At 38.5% G+C, this 20,776-nt stretch overlaps 1 protein-coding gene across 4 annotated transcripts in view; it reads left to right on the forward strand.

Annotated features, from left to right (window-relative positions):
* LOC124795007 (splicing factor 45) overlaps positions 1 to 20,776 on the forward strand; it is a 96,824-nt gene that overhangs the window by 10,398 nt on the left and 65,650 nt on the right. For all 4 annotated transcript variants that reach the window (XM_047258767.1, XM_047258769.1, XM_047258768.1 and 1 more), the window contains 2 exons: positions 3,935 to 4,028; positions 14,041 to 14,311. In XM_047258767.1, the coding sequence (XP_047114723.1) occupies positions 3,935 to 4,028; positions 14,041 to 14,311 (365 nt within the window). The remainder of the gene's footprint in view (positions 1 to 3,934; positions 4,029 to 14,040; positions 14,312 to 20,776) is intronic.

Raw genomic sequence — 20,776 nt, forward strand, 5'->3', positions numbered from 1 at the left:
TAGAGCTAAGCATTTCAGATTTTGCTTTGCTACACTCAATTTCTGTTCCTGTCTCATTTGTTAGGGACTGGAATCTTAACTTTGGTGCCAAAACACAGGCTTTACATATGACCAGAATTTCTTTGGCTTTTGTGAAAGATCATTTGACAGTATTCTGCTATGGTAGTGACTGGAGGCTTCGTGCAGTTCCCTGTTGACTGCCAAATGTGTTTCATTCAGCATCTCTCTATCTATAGTCCTGTGCTTTATTTTACACCTATTATGCAGTAGTCTCTGTATCTTTTTAAGTTCCTTTATGCTGACTGTATACAATGGATTTGCCTCTGGTTATGAACTGTTGTAGTGGGTACATATCTGTCCAGTGCATAGTCAACTATTTATTTAAACTTGAGCTATAGATGCTTATGTGCTCCTGCTCTGTGCAGAAAATTTCAAGTTCCTCATTGAGGTATATCTCTGTTGATTTTCTATCTCATTTACTGAACATATATATTTATCTGTTTGTTTTAATTGCTCTTTGTACTTTGGTAATCATTGTTACCACAGCTGCATTATGATTGCTGATACCAGTTTCGATGTGGACATCCTCAAAGAGGCCAGATCTGTTTGTTGCTATTAGGTCCAATACATTTCCATTATTAGTGGAGTTCCGAACTATCTGTTCTAGGCAATTTTCAGAGAAGGCATTTAATAATGTTTCACAGGATATCTAATGATACATGCCACTAACAAAACTGTGGTTTTCCAAATTGATTGTTGGAATGAATGTACTGCTGAATGTACACTGAATCCCAGATGATGCTCTGGCTATTTCTGCCATAGCCCATTATGAATGCCACTTGGGTGTATAGAACATGCTTTTTGTGAATGTTGTGGGCTTGATCGGTGCTGTATTCATCCACAGCAGTGTGTTTGCACATATGAGTTGCCATATCTAGCTTTCACCTTGGATATCAGTTGGTTGTTAGAGCCTTAGTTGATACTAATACTGGTTAACTCCTAACTGTAGCAACTTGCATACATTTCACACATCTAAACATGAAGAAGAGGCCCTTGTAATGTGTCCTCTATCAAATACTGAAAAATCCGTTTCCTGTCTTTGTCAACTTATGACCAACTATGTTGTGCAATCGTTAGATGCTACAGGGCTGCATATACAGAATCATCCCAAAAGCCATTTGTCCCTTGTTCATGTTATCAGTTAATGATATTGTATTCTGTGATCACTCTTTGCAGAATGTTGGAGAGAATGTGAGACAAAGTACCAGAGTATATGGGGAAAGGAAGAAGGACAAGAGTGAAGTGTTGCAGTATATTTTGAAAGTTAGCATGGGTCATTAAGGACAGAAGTTTGCACAGAAAGTGCCACAGAAAAAAAGTTTAGAGAACACAGTCTGTGTTTATAGAGGTAGTGAACTGTAAGATGTACAGGGTGTAACAAAATGATAACCAACAACATTGAAGTATTTTACGAGGTGTTTTGAGCAGAAAATGAGGCTAGTAATCCCTGTCTGGAAACATTATCCTCCAATGCTACAGATAGTCAGAAGTATAAGAGCCCACACCTGCCACTAGACCACCCAATTAACCGGAAATGAAAATTTGTGTGCATACTGTTGTTGTGACAGGAGTGGACTTGTTGGTCAGCATCTTATTTTCTGAATGCTGTCAGATCTGTTGTGGGAAGGTGTGCTCACAGTTTGTCAGTGTACATGGTGCTGCCTAAAGGGTGACCTAGAGACAGATGTTGGCCCCTAAAACTTCAACAGTCTATGACACCATTGTATGATGTTTACAGAGAGTGATTTATACCTAAAATTTGTTCCTCAACATGTCCTCTACAAGTTGCTGAAGTTTGTGAATATCATTTGTATGTATATAATGTATAATGTATATATTTGTATGTATATAATATAAAAGTGGGAGAAAGAGAAGTGCGAAGTTGATTTGACATTGTACAGATAATCTGGTAAAGGTAATTGTTCTCAAAATGGGGGCCCCAGTTTGTACAAGAGATTTTTATTTATGCAGCCTTTAGTATGCAACCATTAACACAGTACATTTAGTAGAGCAGATGAAATGAGAGCTTTCTCAGGATTTTCAGATATTATAGTTCAATATGATTTGAATGCAGATTACCTGCTGTCTGCAAACATTCCTAGTTGCAAGACTGATCTTGAATTTGTTCCTGAACATTTGCTTGTGCTTGGTTAGTACACCAGAAGTTGAATCAAAAGACTTTCCTAATGTTGGGATCAAGAGGAATCAAATTATTGAACCAACCATATTAACAGATTTGTTGTATATCATGTTGCGTGAATTGATGCAGTTAAGTTAATATAAGGGACAGAAGTGTGATAATTTCCTGGATAGCTGGGACTTATTAGCTGCTCGATGTTATATTTGTTTTGTAAATAAAAACCGCCTTTTCTTGCTGCAGCGTATTTTATTTTTTTCCAGATGCATTTTCCCTTTTCCTTTAGGGCATCTTCAGTGGAATCGTGAATGATGCAGTTTTGTTTGCGTTTTTAGTTGGTATCTGCATTTCATCTCATCTGGTCACATGCTGGAGGCAACACTACAACTCCATTTTTGAAACATAAGCTTGTTTCCAGGTTACGAATTTTTTTTTTTTTTTCAAAATTTTCATATTGTTTGCACTAATTGCTGGAGACTATTGTTAGTCTTCTGTCACTAGTTGTAGATATTTTACTGAAAAATGTTATTTAAAGTTGTAACAACTTTGTGTTCACTTTATGTCTCTCCCTGTTTTATTTACAAAACTAATATTTCTGTGCTTGCTGCAGATAATGGCCATGGAAATGAACTTGTTACTCGGGGTTAGTTTAAAATGGAAAGAGAGAAAATTGAGAGTAGGAAATTGCTGATATATTGAGATGTGAGTGTTGACATACAACAGTAGCAATTATTCCAGAAGCAGCAGCCTGTTGATCTAAGGTGCTGTGGGTGGTTTTCAGGCTGAAGTGCAAATGAGAATCAAACAATATTATGAAAAGGAAAGTTGCCACTCACTATATAGCAGAGATACTGAGTCGCAGATAGCCCCCCCCCCCCCCTCCCCCCTCTCCAACACACAAGACTGCAGCCTCTGGCAGCTGAAGCCACACTGAGAATCAAAAATAGTGAACCCATTTGTTGGGTCATGTCTCGGACAAATACCTATGTCGTTATTCTTCACTACGAATGAAATTACAATTAAATCATTACAGTGAAATGAATACCCTTAGCTGCATACAGGCATTGATACACGCCAACGAGAGCAGTTGAAAATGTGTGCCCCGGCTAGGACTCGAACCCTGGATCTCCTTCTTAAATGGCAGACGCTGTATCCATCTGAGCCACTGAGGACACTGAGGGTAGTGCAATTGCAGGGACTTACCTCTGGCACACCTCCTGTGAGACCCACATTCCCAACTTATTGTCCTGCACTATATTCGTAGTGCCCCTGCCCATTACACATGTCCGAAAGAACAGATACCATCTTCATATATATTCTTCACTACTCCAACAAGATATGAAAGAGCATATATGAATTTGAAAGACTGGAAGTGAAGGACATGCAAATTAATCTTTGTTTTAGGCTATGAGACATACTCAGCTGGCCCAGTTGGTAGAGCATTATCCACAGAAAACAAATGGTTGGATTAGGGGTCTGCTTCACCACAAAGCTTTAATGTGTGACACAGTAGGCTACAAATTTCATTGTGATAAGAACAAGACTTGAAAAATGTCTGTAATTGAATTTTAACTGGAGATAAACTTACTTTTTTTGTTTATATTTATTAATTTTTGTAACTGTTTACCTATTATTTTGCCTGAGGATTATGTAAGTCATGGATAAGGGGTAAGTGAAGTGTCCACTGTGAAATATCTGTCTTGTAACTTATGCTGATAAATGCTGACATTGTTGCAGATTTGCGAGAAATAAGAGAGAGGGAGAAAGAAAAGGAAGAGGAGGAAAAGAGAAGAAAAAATAGAGATGACAGAGATAAACGAGGAAGAGACAGGTAAAGTATTCAACAACGTTATGAATTTTTTTATTATAATTAGAAAAGAATGATTTAGTCTTCTAATTTTCCCACTTCCAGTACAGCCTCTTCTCTGTATTTTGTCGAGGTTCAGTATTTTTGAGGTTATTGGGTTTTGCTTATGGAGTAATTTTCTGGGGTAACTCACCTCTTAGAAAGGAAGTATTGATTGCACAAAAGTAAGCAGTAAATAATATGTGGTGTTCATCCACGGACATCATGTAGCTACCTCTTCAAGGAGCTAGGCATTTTAAGGACACCATCTCAGTACATGTATTTGCTGAAGAAATTTGGTGTAAATAATCCATCAGAAATTGAGAAGAACATTGAGTATCATATCTGCAACACTAGAGGGGAAAAATGATCTTTATGTCATTCAGATGATCAGTGGAACGTATAACTGACAGTACTTAGAATCTCATCCCCTAAAGGTAAGTACTGGCAAGCCATTCTGTTTCTGTGTAATTTTATAGTTTTTTCCAGTGAATTTTCCTCTTCATACAACACATTAAGCAATTAAGTGCACATATTGAGGTATGAATATCGTAACACCTTCCTTCTCTTGTGATTTGGCATCTTCTGTTTTTGTAGAGTTATTTTATTTTAAACTTGTTGCTCCCAAAGTTTTATAGATAAAAATATTTGGAGAAAGTCTTACAGTATTGTGTTAAGAGATAGCTGGTTGTAGCACAATTCCTGCTGATGATAGCATTTGAAAGAGAAAACAAGAGCAGAGCAAGACAAAAGGTTTCTGTACACTTGCAAATTGGACACTGACAGGGTGTACAGAAAATGTGCTTTTTTTGGTTTGTAGGTTGAGGTGGTAATACTCCAGACCATTGAATGCAGCTTTCCTTTGCATTAGCATCTAAACCCCATGTCTTGTCACTGGTCTCAGTTCTGTTTGGTAGGCCTTCTCATTCTGCAGTCTAATGGGAAAGAATGTTCAGAGAAGTGGTCATTAGTTAAGTTTTGTGGTTCTCTGAATGGTACTGGAACCCATTGAGTGCTGAACTTGTGGTATCTTAATTGCTTAGTAACATGCAAAACACACACAGAAATCTGCAGAAAGTTATCTGACAACTGAAACTTCAGCTTTTTATGAATTTTTCTATATCAATTTGTTGCTCAGTACAGATGGACAGCCACTCTTGTCATCATCATGAACATTTGTCCTTCCATTCTTAAACAAATTATACCATTGACAACACCACATTCCTGATCACATAGTTCACTTACACAGGACATATCTGACAATTAATTGAGATTTTTTGCCACTAAATACGACATTAAAGAAATGATTTCTTATTTGGTGGGATTTTCAATTGGAACACTTATGTTCGATGGATGTACAGACAAACAAGAAACAATGTGGCTTTCTCTCTATTGCAGCACTAAGCACAATGACCTACTTCCCACACTGCATGAAAATGGAGACTGCTTCCTGGATAGTCCCTGTGAATGACCACAGAGTTGTTCATATGTGCTGCACATGATGAAAAGTTAAGACATGTTTCCACCTATGTTGATACTTCACAAAAAGCATCAAAGACTGAACATGTGAAGGAAAGGTACAATGAGCTATAAGTGAAAGAGTAACATCTTAAAATCTGTCATTGTGGGTGAGGAGGATGGGGTACCGGCAATAGTGAGAATTGCAGTTACATTGCTTCTGCTGTGAATATAGAGGATAGGGGTTAGAGTGAGCTTCTAAAGAGCACCGTGCTATGAGAATTATGTCTATTGCTACAATCTGAATTATTTTATTCGGTGTAATTCTTCTGTTCTGCTCTCTGTTTTTTGTGTTGTTTCAGCCAGAAAGTCTCAGCAAATACCTCATGTTTGCTGACAAACTGTGGTCTTAAATACAGTATTTTCTGAGTAACTTCAGCTGTAGACAAGCCAAGAACAGAATGGGTTTATGGGCGACATGTGCTGCTGCTGAGTGACTGGTATAAATCGAAGCAGAAATCCAAAGTGCAATAACTTGTGAGAAGTTCAAGTGCAAATTCTTGATGCTTGCTGGTCCTTCACAGTGCAAGCAGTAATCAACATGAAAATTTTGAACAGCTATTATCAAACACAGTTGCTTCAGCTCATGTCTATATTATTTGACAATGTTTGCTACATTGATGGATGACTTAGTTATGTCTATGACAGATGCCAAATGAGGTGGAGCAATGGTCAACAATTTCCCCATACACATTCTACATGTGTTAACAGGTGCAAAACAAAGAATAAATTCAGGAAGTATGTTGATCATTGGACACAGCTGACGAGTACAATCATTGGTTCACAGATGCTCAGGAGCAGAGGCAAAAAGCCTCAACAATTTGTAAATGGTAAGAAATTTAGAATGTCCCACATGACATGGTTCAACATACTGAGTGAATAGGTAACGGGAGTGAACAGAACAATAGCCATCTATGCAGATAAAATCAGTACAGTTGACCAATACAATAAGCCACAGTGAAGATTGGCATATGCACTCCCACACAAACAAGAGCAAATGTAGGGTTAAAGAGGAAACCTCAGGCTGAAAAATAAATGTCAGGGTCTTAAGCTTAAGGGGACCACACTGTGGTTCGGGTTGAAAAAAATCGATTTTTGGTTTTCATCATATTTCGATAGATTAAGATTTTATCTAAGTACTCTGAAAACGATTTTGCTGAAAAAAAATTTTGTTTGAGCATTTAAAGAGCACTTTTCTACCACGTGTGCTTATGTACCACGCCCACTTTTCTGTCACCCACTTTTCTGCATGTATTTTAGATCTTATATCCCCTACATTGCACGTTAGGGATTTTTTTTTTTCTTCCTACTGTGTTGGCTAATGTTGGAATGCAACAGTCGGTATTCTTTTGTTTGTGCTGTTTGTAAACAACATGCTTTCAAACACGCGGTTAGTTTTGTTCAAGTATTTAGAGTAATTGTTATACTTACATTTGCAGTGCTTGTTTATGTGTGTTTTGTTGTGTTTATTGAAGATGAAGAAACGTAAAGGCATTTTCAAGAAACGACAATTTAGAGGAAACAAGTTTAGAAGGCTTTCTATACAAGATGTTATATCGCCTGGCAACAATGCTTCTAATTGTAATTATTCAACAAATGCGTCATCAAAGAAGCTATCACCATTTCAAGAGAGTTACAATGAATTAACTGTAAGCGACAAGGGGTGCAGTAACATTATTATAAATTTCAGAATATTATCAGATCTAATTTCTAAACTTGTACAATTTATCGAGTGTGGTGAGTCACAGAGTGTGAAAATTTGTGAGAGTGCCAGTCGGAGAAAAGGCCTAGCAATTGCTCTGGATTTAATTTGCACTAAATGCTCAGCTGTGATTTCTGGATTTAATTTGCACTAAATGCTTGGCTGTGATTTCATTTATGAGTTCTTCAAAACCAGATGCTAGTGGCCCTTATGAAATCAATACTAGATTAGTTTATGCCTTACGATCCATTGGCAAGGGCATGACTGCAGGGAGAACATTTTGGTCAGTGATGAACTTGCACCAACCACCAAATAAATTTGAAAAACTGACTGCAATATTAGACAAAGCTGTGTATGAGGTCAGTGAGGAAAGCATGAAACTGGCTGCTAGGGAAGCAGTGGAAGAAAATTATGGTTGTTTGAATATTGCAGTTGCACTTGATAGAAGTTGGCAGAAAAGAGGACATACTTCTCTGAATGGAGTAGTGACTGTCATGAGTGTAGACACTGGTAAAGTGTTAGATGTGGAGATAATGTCTAAATATTGCAAATGTTGTAAAGTCAATGAACATAAAGATCACAACTGTGTGGCTAATTTTAGAGGAACAGGTGGTGATATGGAAGTTCATGGAGTACAACAAATATTTCATCGCTCCGTAGAAACAAGGGGCGTACGGTACACCAAATTTTTGGGTGATGGTGACAGTAAGGCATACAACAATGTGGGGAACTCTAAGCCATATGGAGATGCCATTATTATCAAAATAGAATGTGTAAGCCATGTTCAAAAACGTTTGGGAACAAGGCTGAGAAAAATTAACTCTTGATATGAGAGGAAAAAAATTAGAAGATGGAAAATTGTTGACCGGACAGGGTTGGTTAACTAAAACTGAAATAGAAAACTTGCAGGTATACTTTGGGCAGGCAATTAGGAGAAATAAAGAAAATCTGGAGGCAATGAAGAGAGATGTTTGGGCCGTATTCTTCCACGAGTCCTTTACTGATGATAAGCCATGTCATGGATTGTGTCCATCAGAAGAAAAATTCGTGGTGCAAATACAATAGAGCTCAGGCAACTCGAGAATCTTATTCTCACCAGCATTCTCTTCCTGCTGTTATTACAACAATTAAACCTATTTTCAGAGACTTGGCTCATCCTGACATTTTAAGGAAATGTCTACATGGGCAGACACAGAACCCAAATGAATGTTTCAACAGCATAATGTGGAACCGCTTCCTAAAACTGTATTTGTAGGCATGCATACAATGAAACTAGGAGTTAATGATGCTGTTATTACATTCATTTGTGGTAATATTGGAAAGTGTTGGGTATTGAAAAAGCTGGGAATTAATCCTGGTGAAAATATGGTCACTGAGCTGCAACATTGCGATAAAATGAAGATAGCCGATGCAGACAGGTCTGCATCTAATATGGCCAAGAACGCAAGACAAACATCCAGGAAGGTGAAAAAGAAGCTGGAAAACCTGCTAGAGGCCAAAGAAGGGCAGTAGGACAGTTTTAATTAACTGTAGGTAACAAATTTCGCAAGGTTTTTTCTTTAAAGTCAATTTTCCGCAAACTAAAATTTTCAGTACATATGCCCCATTATATCAGAAACTATCATAGATAAATGAATAAATTTTTCTGAGGCTCTGCATAACATAAAAAGCCATCTCTGGTACTACATTCATTAATATTCCCTCATTAGGAAGTTCACAAAAAATATTTTCTGCTGGAAAAAAATTAATGTTTTTTGTTAATAAATTTAAAAAAGTATTTCTTAAAAACTATAAAATGGATAAAGTAGATTTTAGTGCAGTTGACTCTATTATCATCATGTAACGTACAGTAAAAATATTAAGGTCCTGCATCAAATAGTTTTTTTCAGAAATGGGTCAAATACTTGCCTAAATTATCATGGATTAGATAGGCAGGGTGTGGTCCCCTTAAGGACACAACAAAGAAACGATAAGAAACGAGGGAACAATGAAAAAATTCCGGATTTCTACTACATTTCAAAATACATGTACCCAAATACATGTTACTGGCGTTCATTAGTGCAGGCAGGCAACATCAATGACGATGTAGCGCAAGTATCCTTTTGTTACAATATATTTATTTCTTCCTGAGTCATCTTTTCCTCATTCTCATCATGTTCATTAACCCTATACTTCAATACCTACATTTCTCCTGCAAACTTGCTCTTGCCATAGCCAAAGAACCATTCTTCATATCTTTCCTCCAGTCTTACGTAACCTTTGGTTTTGCTCCCAAAGGCCTCATATTAAATGTACCCTTCTCTATTTGCAAAACACCCTTCCACCAGTCCCTCCTTAAATTCAAGACTAAGCATACCTAAGCCTGTAAGCACCTTGTCCTTGACCAACACTTTTACATTGTCTTTGCTAACCACCACTCTCAACAGCTGTCTAGAATCCCCAACCCCTGGATGTGCCAGCACACTCAATATAAGGTCCATGAAATGAGCCACAAACTTGAACAATAAGCCTCATACTACCTAAAGAAACTGTGCAGTCTGTTGAATATCTCAAAAATGGTGACCCCGCCTACACACACAGGCACGTACTTACACACACACACACACACACACACACACACACACACACACACACACAATTTTCCTCTCACATCTTCCATCATTAGCACTGCACCAACTGCTCACCATCTTCCCAGCCAGCAAGACGTGCCTGGCTCCTTACTTGCCAACCCAATCCTGGCATATCTGCCCCCCCCCCCTCCCTCCCCCACATCCCTAAGCACAATCATAACCCTAATGAAACTCCAACATCTCGCAGCTACAGCCCTCATTCATTCCTTAACCTCTCATTCAGACCCATCGCTGATCTTGAGCCGAAGGGCTAACCTTCTGTTCCACATTCAATTTCAGTCACAGTGTCCTAGATAAAGATTTCCTCTCATCCACCCGTAACATCAACTGGAAAAGACATTTCACCACACAATCCTAACCCACAATCAATGTAGTGCCCATTGAACCCTGTCCAGAACAGATCTAACCCAAATCCCAAAGGGACCCTCCTTCTCTCCCCCAAAACACTCTATCCAAGTATTCCAGGAATTCCTCACTTCTAGCACTGCTTCTCAGTTCTTCCTTGAGGGGGGGGGGGGGGGGACTGGAACACCAAATCTTATGCAAACTGTGTCTCGAACTACCCATGAACTGAAAGCAGACACACCATCATCGTTTTTCCTGCAGATAAAGTCTCTGCTACTTTTATACTTGACCATGAGACGTATGTTACAGAGTTGTATCGTCAGCCCTTGGGCACTTCGACATATAAAAGTGTTCCTCATGACTCCATTCCCTCCAACCAGACTGCAATACAGAAAGTCTGTAAAACTGTTGCCTCCTGACAAGGATTCACAGCTGCTTCACTAGAACTCCTTATCCTTTCTGATCTATGCATCCAAATTGTCTATAAATACGTCACAAAATATGCAAAACCAGCCATATCCAGCCACCCCATAGTAGATGACTGTAAAGCTCCCACAGAACAGATCTCAGGCCTGGTTGATCTTCATCTCCAACTCATCATACAGAGCTTCCCATATTACATAAAAGATACCAATCACTTCTTGGAATGTATCAAATTCATCCCCCCCCCCCTTCCCACCTGGACAATCTTTGTGACCTTGCTTTGCACTAACATCCCTTATCCTCACAGTCCTAGAACGCTACTCCTCCCAACAGCTTCCTGAAAATCTTTTGAAAACCTCATTTATTGTCACCTAACCAGCTTCCCCCTTCCCCATAACCACTTCTTCTTTGAGGGCCAGACCTACAAACAAACCGGGAAGACTTCTTTTGGATCAGCAGGTTCCTGTCATAAGTCCTCCTTTTCATGTGTTACATGGAAGAGGCATTCTTCAATATGGAGAATTCCCCCCCCCCCCCTCCCCACCCCCTTAGCTCAGATCCAGTACGTTTAAAGATATTGAGACGGCAACATCTGACCTGTGTGACAAACAAGGAGTTGGACGTCCTGTGACAGCAACCACTGAGTTTCACAAGCAAAATGTTGACAGATCGATTCAGGACGATTGTCATATCACTCAGAAAGAAATTGCAAGCACAGTCAGCATTTCACAAGAACGTGTGGATCACATTATTGCTTTGCTTGGCTATCGGAAGACCTGTGCATGATGGGTACCCCTGATGCTGACCCCTGAAATGAAAGCACACAGACTTGAAATTTGCCAGGAACTCCTCTCGCATTACAAGAATGAAGATGACGCCTTTCTCCATTCAGTCGTGACAGGAGACGAAACGTGGGTACACCATTATGACCCAGAGATGAAATGTCAGTCTATGGGATATCGACACAAAGACTCACCCCAGAAAAAGAAATTCAAGGCGTAGCCCTCAGCTGGAAAAACCATGGCCACAGTGTTCTGGAATGCAGATGGTGTTATCCATGTTGATTTCCTCGATCGTGTAACAACGATAAATTCAGAGTGTTACATCACAACACTGCGAACTCTGAAACGATGGCTAACAAGGGTCCAAAAGGGAAAGGGAAATGTTTTCCTGCAGCATGACAATGCCAAACCACACACTTCGCGTGCCACCACAGCAGAACTTCAGAGACTGAATCTTACCACCACACGGCTTCCTCCATACAGTCCAGATTTAGAACCGTCTGACTGCCATCTGTTCCTGATAATGGAAGACGATTTGCAGGAACATCATTATACTTCTGATGAAGACATTGAGAGAACAGTGAGACTGTGGTTGCGGAAACAGAGTGTCGACTTCTTCCGTGACAGCTTCAAAAAACTTGTTCATCGTTGGCAGAAATGTATCCAATTGGCTGGTGATTATGTGGAAAAATGATTATTGGTAATTAAAGATCACATCCTAAGGATTATTTCTGCATTTTATGTATTAAAATATTCCCATCCAAACCCAATTAATGAAAGCAGAGGCATTACATTTCAGTCAATCCTCAAATTTCTGTAAACAACAAAAAATTAAATAAATGATTAATAAAATACTTCTGTTTTTGAATTACTGCTCCAGTTTCATTAAATAGCTGCTATTAGTCTCCTGTTGCTATTTTAATATATGCATAACCATGTTGATGTTTATCAAAGAATAACAGTTGCTACATATGAAGGAAGAACGACGACTGATACTGCTACATATGAGCTAGAATTGCTGTGATTTACCAGCATCGTCATTTTGCACGTGTGTGGAAATATGAGTTCTTGATATTTTATCTGTAAACAAACCTCTGTGTGGAACAAAATGCCTCTCTTGTAGCACCTGTGTTCATTATGTTCTTGCTCTTACTAATTGACTCTGCAACTAAACAAACTCTTATTCATATGACCAAGTCTATCCTATCTGGTAACGGTACCACACTGGTGATCAACAGTTACGAATTCATATTTTATTTCATTTCCTTAGGATTTTCCTAGCAACTCTCTGTCTGTCATCTACATTTTCTACAAGTAGTTTTATGCATTTACTGTTGCAGTCCTGCCAGACAGGTCCATGGCTCAGTCAATACAATTATGCATATATCCAGTAAGGTTGCTAGGTGCAGTGTGGAGTCATACATCTATCAGCACCAGTTCATGTTGGTAAACAACTTTGGCAGATTTAAGGACTGCCATGGAACACTTGCAATATTTGGCTGTTTTTTGGACACTGAGTTGGACTATGTTAATCACTGACATTGACATTTGGCTTACACATGGACATATCTATTTCCCTAATGTGGTGCTTTCTTCATTCTACCACATGTTGTGCCTTCTGTGAATGAACTGATGGTGTGTGCCTGTGCAGAGAGAGTGGTTTGTATTGAAGTGCTTCCCAGTCAGTCAAACTTTATGTTCTCTAATGCTAACATGCAACTTATTCAGAAAGTCTCTAGAGCTGCAGACAGCAAGCCACAGACCCACGTGTCTTCTCCTTATGGCCCATGAGTATTTTATAAATAAAGGGCTAATCATTTGGAGTCATCATATTTATGATAGAAAAAGGCAAATGTGTTCCAGAGCTTAAAGATCTTCAGTGGTTAATAGAACTTGGATTTTTGACAGATTTAACTAATGAGTTAAATATGCTGAATATGAGGAAAAACAAATTAATATCTTACATGCACACAGATTTAAAGGCCTTCCAAACAGAAAACAAGCTCTTTGTGAAACATATTGATGAGAAAACGTTGGACCATTTCTCAAATAGTGAAAAACTGTCTAGGAAGCTGGGTAAATTTTCGTTGGAAAAATGATAAAATGAAATGCATTTTAATGCTGCTATAAAATCAGTTCAGTGAGAGATGTTTGTGACTTCATGATGGTTTCTGGTAAACTGTAGGTTTTTGCAAACACTTAAATCATGTGATATTGAGGACATACTGAATAATGTACAAATTAATGTGATGGATATTCAGCCTGACACTCTAGAAAACTCATTCTATGAAATCAGTGACCTTGTTAAACTTTATGGCAATTTGCCATCAAATTTTGAAGAATTGAAAAGGATTGCTTAGCAAAGAATTACAAGTTTTGGCAGGACATATTTACATTGGGGCAGGGGTTCTTTCAGACAAAGATATGGGGAGTAGGAGAAGATGGCCTAAATTTCTGTTGTTCTTTACTTATTAAACTTAACCTACCTCTTGCCATTTTATGTGTTTATGGATGGCAGCTATTAAGTTATTCACCAGATTAAGGAAAATGTTTGACAATGCATGTGTTTGAAACTGAGTTCTGTTCATTTTTTACAGGTATGATAATTCTGATGAGAGAAGATCAAAGCAGACGACTGGTTTTGCTGGACGCAGAGACAGTGATGAAGAAGAAGAGGAGAAGCCAACCACACCACGTGTGGGAGGTGTTGCCATTGCTCCTCCTCCCTCTCTTCAGGAACCAAGCCCAGCTCCTGCTGCACCTCCTGGGGCAGATGGACAGAAGCTACCACAAGTTTCTGGTGAAAAATATGGATTGTCATTTGGAGGTTCTGTTGCAGCCAAAATTATGGCCAAATATGGTTTCAAAGTAAGCAGTAGTTTGAGGTATATTGTGTTATACTCTGGTTACTGTTTGAAACTCTCAAAATGAGGATCGTAGGCAATAGATGCTGCATAAGTATACAGCCCTTTCCATTTTGCATTATTACTGTTTGAAACTCTCAAAATGAGGATCGTAGGCAATAGATGCTGCATAAGTATACAGCCCTTTCCATTTTGCATTTTGTGTATACAGTCACCACACACACACACACACACACACACACACACACACACACACACAAAATAGCACATGCGCGAAGTCACACATAAGAATCATAATGACCTTGTGATGCCATTGGAATGCCTTGTTGCAATTATGTTAATGTTGAATCAGCTACAGATGCCAATCTCTGTACTACAGTGGAATGAACTCTGGGTGCAGTCCAATTTGTACCCACCACAACCCTGCCACAAACCAGATTGAAAAAGATAAGTGGTGTTTTCCCTTGCTGGATATAATAGGGTGTATAATCCCTGGAACAACTGGGAAGTCTGGGAAAAACCCAGAATTTTTTCATCCAGGATAAACTCAGGAAAAACCTGCGAATTTTTCATTATTTTAATTTTCAGTCAGATTTTTTTAATTTTGACTGGTAAGAACAGAATAACAAAGAATTCTACTTTTGCCTGCTACTGCAAAATAATACTGCAGCAATTAAACATAAATGAGAATAACACCTAAATAAAATTTTAGTTGCAAAGAAAATGTGCCATTTACAATAACAAAACAGTGCACACACAAGCATCTACCAGCAGCAAAATGTTTCAAAGATTGTGCAGTACTTTATGGCAACAAACTGCTTTCACTGTGTTTTTCTCGTGGACCTCGTTTCAATGAGCGTAATGTCACAACAGTTTGTATTCTAACAGGTCACGGTAAAATACTGGTAATCGTGGTTTGAGAAACGTTACTTTCAAATTAACTTTCCTTTTATGCAAGATGAATTATTTACATGTGAGAATGTGCAGTGAATTTCTGAAATCACAGAGTGTTAGACTCTCATTCAAAACTTAATGCTGAGGGCCAGTCACTAGAAGAGTGTTCATTCCAGAAGAGCAATCTTTTATGTCATTGTTTAATATTTTACTGGCACATTTGTGTGTGATGTATCTTAAAAAGTAAAATACGCTAAAAAAGACCACGTTTCAAGATTAGTTTTTCATATTTATTTTAGTTCTTTCATGGATTACAAATTTTGCAATAGTAATGGCAAAAATATAATTATTCTTTTAAAAAAAAAAGTGAGACATGACTTCTTGCGAAATTGCACATTAATTTATTTCTATATGGAAAAGTCGAAGTGCGTTCATCCGAGTAACCCATGAAATGTTCAGTGCACAACAATGAAATTTATAATCGTGCTTGTCAGAAATATTCAGCTGCTACAATTGAAGCTGTGTTCTTAGGACCCTGCCTAAATGCACACTCAGGGGGAAAAATTTTTGATGACCAATGTTGTGTGCGAAAAGCATAGCTTTTCTTGTAGCTATGGTCTATATATATTAATTTAAACCATGAACTTCTCCTATTTGTGTGTTTGTGCTACTTGAGAGTGATGTTGCTACTGACTTACTGCATCATGTGTCTTATGCTCTTAATATCTGCTGTCATTGGCTGGCAAGATAACGCGACTTGAACTATGACTTGCTGACAAAAGTGCATCACAATCTTGATTTCATTGCTTCAGAAGGGCCATGCTGTATTTCGTGGAAGTCCTGTCGCTGTATTTGGTAGGGTTCCTGTATATACTTCCGCAATTCAAAAACGTGCAATGTAGATGTTGCCATGCATCAAAGATCTTTCCAAAACACATTGTTTTTTTGTTGAGTTTCATTTCTATAGCACCGGGAAGTTCCATGCGGTTATATAAAACCTTCACCATTTGAGGGATTGACAAGTTTTACAGCTTTGAGGGAAAGTATATTGTCACTTAGCACAGAAAAAATGTATGGTGTATTTTCACCTGGGAAAAAAGTGTATTTTTAACCAGACATTCTGGGGGAAATCTTTTTTTCTCCATACACACCCAGTGTAAACAAGTGGCCACAAAGCACATTTCAGCTGTGTATCTATATGGAGTGTGTTGCACATCCCTGTATACACGTTAAAGTATGTTGCATGAAGCTGGGAATTGAACATAACTTAAAAAGGCCTGGAACAGCAGGCACAAAAATTTCTGTGGTAGTTATAGTGCAAATGGACACAAAAGCAAGGCTGGGGCTAGGAACCTGTTGAGGAACTTTGGTTCAAATTTAGGATAGCTGACCAAGCACTGGATAGATGTGCACCTGGTAGAACAGTTTGTGGTGGTAGAGCTCTCCATGGCATACAGTCTCTGTAAAACAAAAAATTGTAGTGAAACAGTGGCTGATATGTTTTTCAGGTTTGCAGCAAGATCCTAAAAATCAAACTGATATAATGTTTTAGCATTCGTACTGTGCTCCTTTGTGAAACAGTGCTCAGTCAATACAGACTTTTCTTGTTGTTGAGGTTTTCTGTGGTGACAGTGTTCTGTACACCTATCATAGGCCATAAGCTTTCTCACTTGAAAAAGAAATCTGTCCATGCCAGGCTCATTTAGTCCCAAATCATCCTTAACAGAGTCTAATATCTCTCACTGATCTTGGGTAGTTGACAAAACAAAGTCATCTTAAAATTCTCCCACTTTTGGGGGACACACACTCAGTATAAGTAAGGAAGGCAACTATATAATGAAAAGGATAGTTGCTACTCACCATACAGCAAAGATGCTGAATCCCAGGGGAAAAAAGAAAAAAAAAAAGAAAAAAGAAAATCATCATGCAATAACCTTTTGGCGAACAAGGCCTTTGTCAAAGAGACTCTCTCTCTCACGGCAATGCAATTCACGCTACATGAGCACAGTCTCTGGCAGCTGAAGCGAGGCTGCCATGCCTATCTGCGACTCACCACCTCTGCTATATGGTGAGTAGCAACTGTCGTTTCCATAGTATTCTTACATTCCATCCTGGATATTCCATTGTTTAAAGAAAGCAACTGTTCTACATCCATTTTCCTGTACTTTTAGTGATGGTCCAAATGTCATAATGTGCAAATCCACTAATCAGAGTAAGCATTATGTTTGAAGATAGACTTTAGGTGTTCAGTTTTTCTCTATTTCAGCGAGTATGTGTTGCACACTGGCCATGGTACACAGTACAACTGCATACAGTGTCTGGCAGTGAGCCGGAGCAGAGTCAATAGGCAGCATTCACTTGTAAGTTCGACAGTTTGTCCATAAGCAGAGTCCAATGCACAGCAGTTGTTCATTAGCCCAAAGGTTAATCTGTAAGCAGTTTCTCGTAGATTAATATGCAAGCGGAGTCCACATCACAAAGAAGTAAATGAGTGTGCAGGAAACTTGAGAAAGATGGAGCATGGTGAGTACCAAACATGGAGTGCCTGTAGCTGATTCTGGCAAGCCTTGTATACAGCCCTGTACTAGCCAAACTGCTCAGGTCATATGGTGCCACTAGCATGGCATGTGAATATTGGCTGTGTTCTGATAGTACAGCAACTATTGCCAGCTTGGAGTCACCCTTCATATTGTCATCAGCAACTTTTGTAATCAGCTCTGTGTTTATGCCTGCTGACTGTACACCTGCTTTGGTGATGCCCTCTTCGTTGTTGTGATCCATCTCTGGAGCTAGTTCCATATTTATGTTTTCTGTTTCCAGCAGTGATACAAGGAATATCTTCTGGCAAGTTGTCAGCATTGAAGATGGCAGTGAGACACCTGTGAAGTTCGGATTATTCCGAAAAGCACAGGAAGGTGGATGTAAACAGTTAATTTCCTTCCTTGTGCTTGGAGTGTGTCCTCTAAAATTGGGAGAATTTTGAAGAGATCTAACATCAGCACTTCATTCCATCTACTTGTTAAGACCAGAGCACTGGATGGCTGGACGACGTTGGACAAAGGAAGCCTGTCAGATACAAAATTCCATGTTCTGGGAGAAAAGCTTGATGTAGGCCATGATAGATGCACAGAACACTGTTGCCCACAAGATTTCAACAAAACAGGAAACCTATACTACTTGAGCACTGTTCAGTTGAGGGTCACTGTAGGAAATGTGCTGACACATTAGTAGCTGCTGTTGCATCAGTGGTATTGGAGTAGTGTCCTTAAGGAAACAGTAGGGATTACATTAAGAGGTAATCTCATTAACTGAGACCATGAGTTTCCTTTAAGCAAAAGTGGAACCACCCCATTTAACAGGTATTACATCAAAAGCAGATCTGGCAGTTGTCTCAATTGTTATTTTTTTCATTATTTTAATTTTCAGTCAGATTTTTTTAATTTTGACTGGTAAGAACAGAATAACAAAGAATTCTACTTTTGCCTGCTACTGCAAAATAATACTGCAGCAATTAAACATAAATGAGAATAACACCTAAATAAAATTTTAGTTGCAAAGAAAATGTGCCATTTACAATAACAAAACAGTGCACACACAAGCATCTACCAGCAGCAAAATGTTTCAAAGATTGTGCAGTACTTTATGGCAACAAACTGCTTTCACTGTGTTTTTCTCGTGGACCTCGTTTCAATTAGCGTAATGTCACAACAGTTTGTATTCTAACAGGTCACGGTAAAATACTGGTAATCGTGGTTTGAGAAACGTTACTTTCAAATTAACTTTCCTTTTATGCAAGATGAATTATTTACATGTGAGAATGTGCAGTGAATTTCTGAAATCACAGAGTGTTAGACTCTCATTCAAAACTTAATGCTGAGGGCCAGTCACTAGAAGAGTGTTCATTCCAGAAGAGCAATCTTTTATGTCATTGTTTAATATTTTACTGGCACATTTGTGTGTGATGTATCTTAAAAAGTAAAATACGCTAAAAAAGACCACGTTTCAAGATTAGTTTTTCATATTTATTTTAGTTCTTTCATGGATTACAAATTTTGCAATAGTAATGGCAAAAATATAATTATTCTTTAAAAAAAAAAAGTGAGACATGACTTCTTGCGAAATTGCACATTAATTTATTTCTATATGGAAAAGTCGAAGTGCGTTCATCCGAGTAACCCATGAAATGTTCAGTGCACAACAATGAAATTTATAATCGTGCTTGTCAGAAATATTCAGCTGCTACAATTGAAGCTGTGTTCTTAGGACCCTGCCTAAATGCACACTCAGGGGGAAAAATTTTTGACGACCAATGTTGTGTGCGAAAAGCATAGCTTTTCTTGTAGCTATGGTCTATATATATTAATTTAAACCATGAACTTCTCCTATTTGTGTGTTTGTGCTACTTGAGAGTGATGTTGCTACTGACTTACTGCATCATGTGTCTTATGCTCTTAATATCTGCTGTCATTGGCTGGCAAGATAACGCGACTTGAACTATGACTTGCTGACAAAAGTGCATCACAATCTTGATTTCATTGCTTCAGAAGGGCCATGCTGTATTTCGTGGAAGTCCTGTCGCTGTATTTGGTAGGGTTCCTGTATATACTTCCGCAATTCAAAAACGTGCAATGTAGATGTTGCCATGCATCAAAGATCTTTCCAAAACACATTGTTTTTTTGTTGAGTTTCATTTCTATAGCACCGGGAAGTTCCATGCGGTTATATAAAACCTTCACCATTTGAGGGATTGACAAGTTTTACAGCTTTGAGGGAAAGTATATTGTCACTTAGCACAGAAAAAATGTATGGTGTATTTTCACCTGGGAAAAAAGTGTATTTTTAACCAGACATTCTGGGGGAAATCTTTTTTTCTCCATACACACCCAGTATAAACAAGTGGCCACAAAGCACATTTCAGCTGTGTATCTATATGGAGTGTGTTGCACATCCCTGTATACACGTTAAAGTATGTTGCATGAAGCTGGGAATTGAACATAACTTAAAAAGGCCTGGAACAGCAGGCACAAAAATTTCTGTGGTAGTTATAGTGCAAATGGACACAAAAGCAAGGCTAGGGCTAGGAACCTGTTGAGGAACTTTGGTTCAAATTTAGGATAGCTGACCAAGCACTGGATAGATGTGCACCTGGTAGAACAGTTTGTGGTGGTAGAGCTCTCCATGGCATACAGTCTCTGTAAAACAAAAAATTGTAGTGAAACAGTGGCTGATATGTTTTTCAGGTTTGCAGCAAGATCCTAAAAATCAAACTGATATAATGTTTTAGCATTCGTACTGTGCTCCTTTGTGAAACAGTGCTCAGTCAATACAGACTTTTCTTGTTGTTGAGGTTTTCTGTGGTGACAGTGTTCTGTACACCTATCATAGGCCATAAGCTTTCTCACTTGAAAAAGAAATCTGTCCATGCCAGGCTCATTTAGTCCCAAATCATCCTTAACAGAGTCTAATATCTCTCACTGATCTTGGGTAGTTGACAAAACAAAGTCATCTTAAAATTCTCCCACTTTTGGGGGACACACACTCAGTATAAGTAAGGAAGGCAACTATATAATGAAAA

Source organism: Schistocerca piceifrons, chromosome 4 (assembly GCF_021461385.2).
Source record: "Schistocerca piceifrons isolate TAMUIC-IGC-003096 chromosome 4, iqSchPice1.1, whole genome shotgun sequence".
NCBI lineage: Eukaryota > Metazoa > Arthropoda > Insecta > Orthoptera > Acrididae > Schistocerca > Schistocerca piceifrons.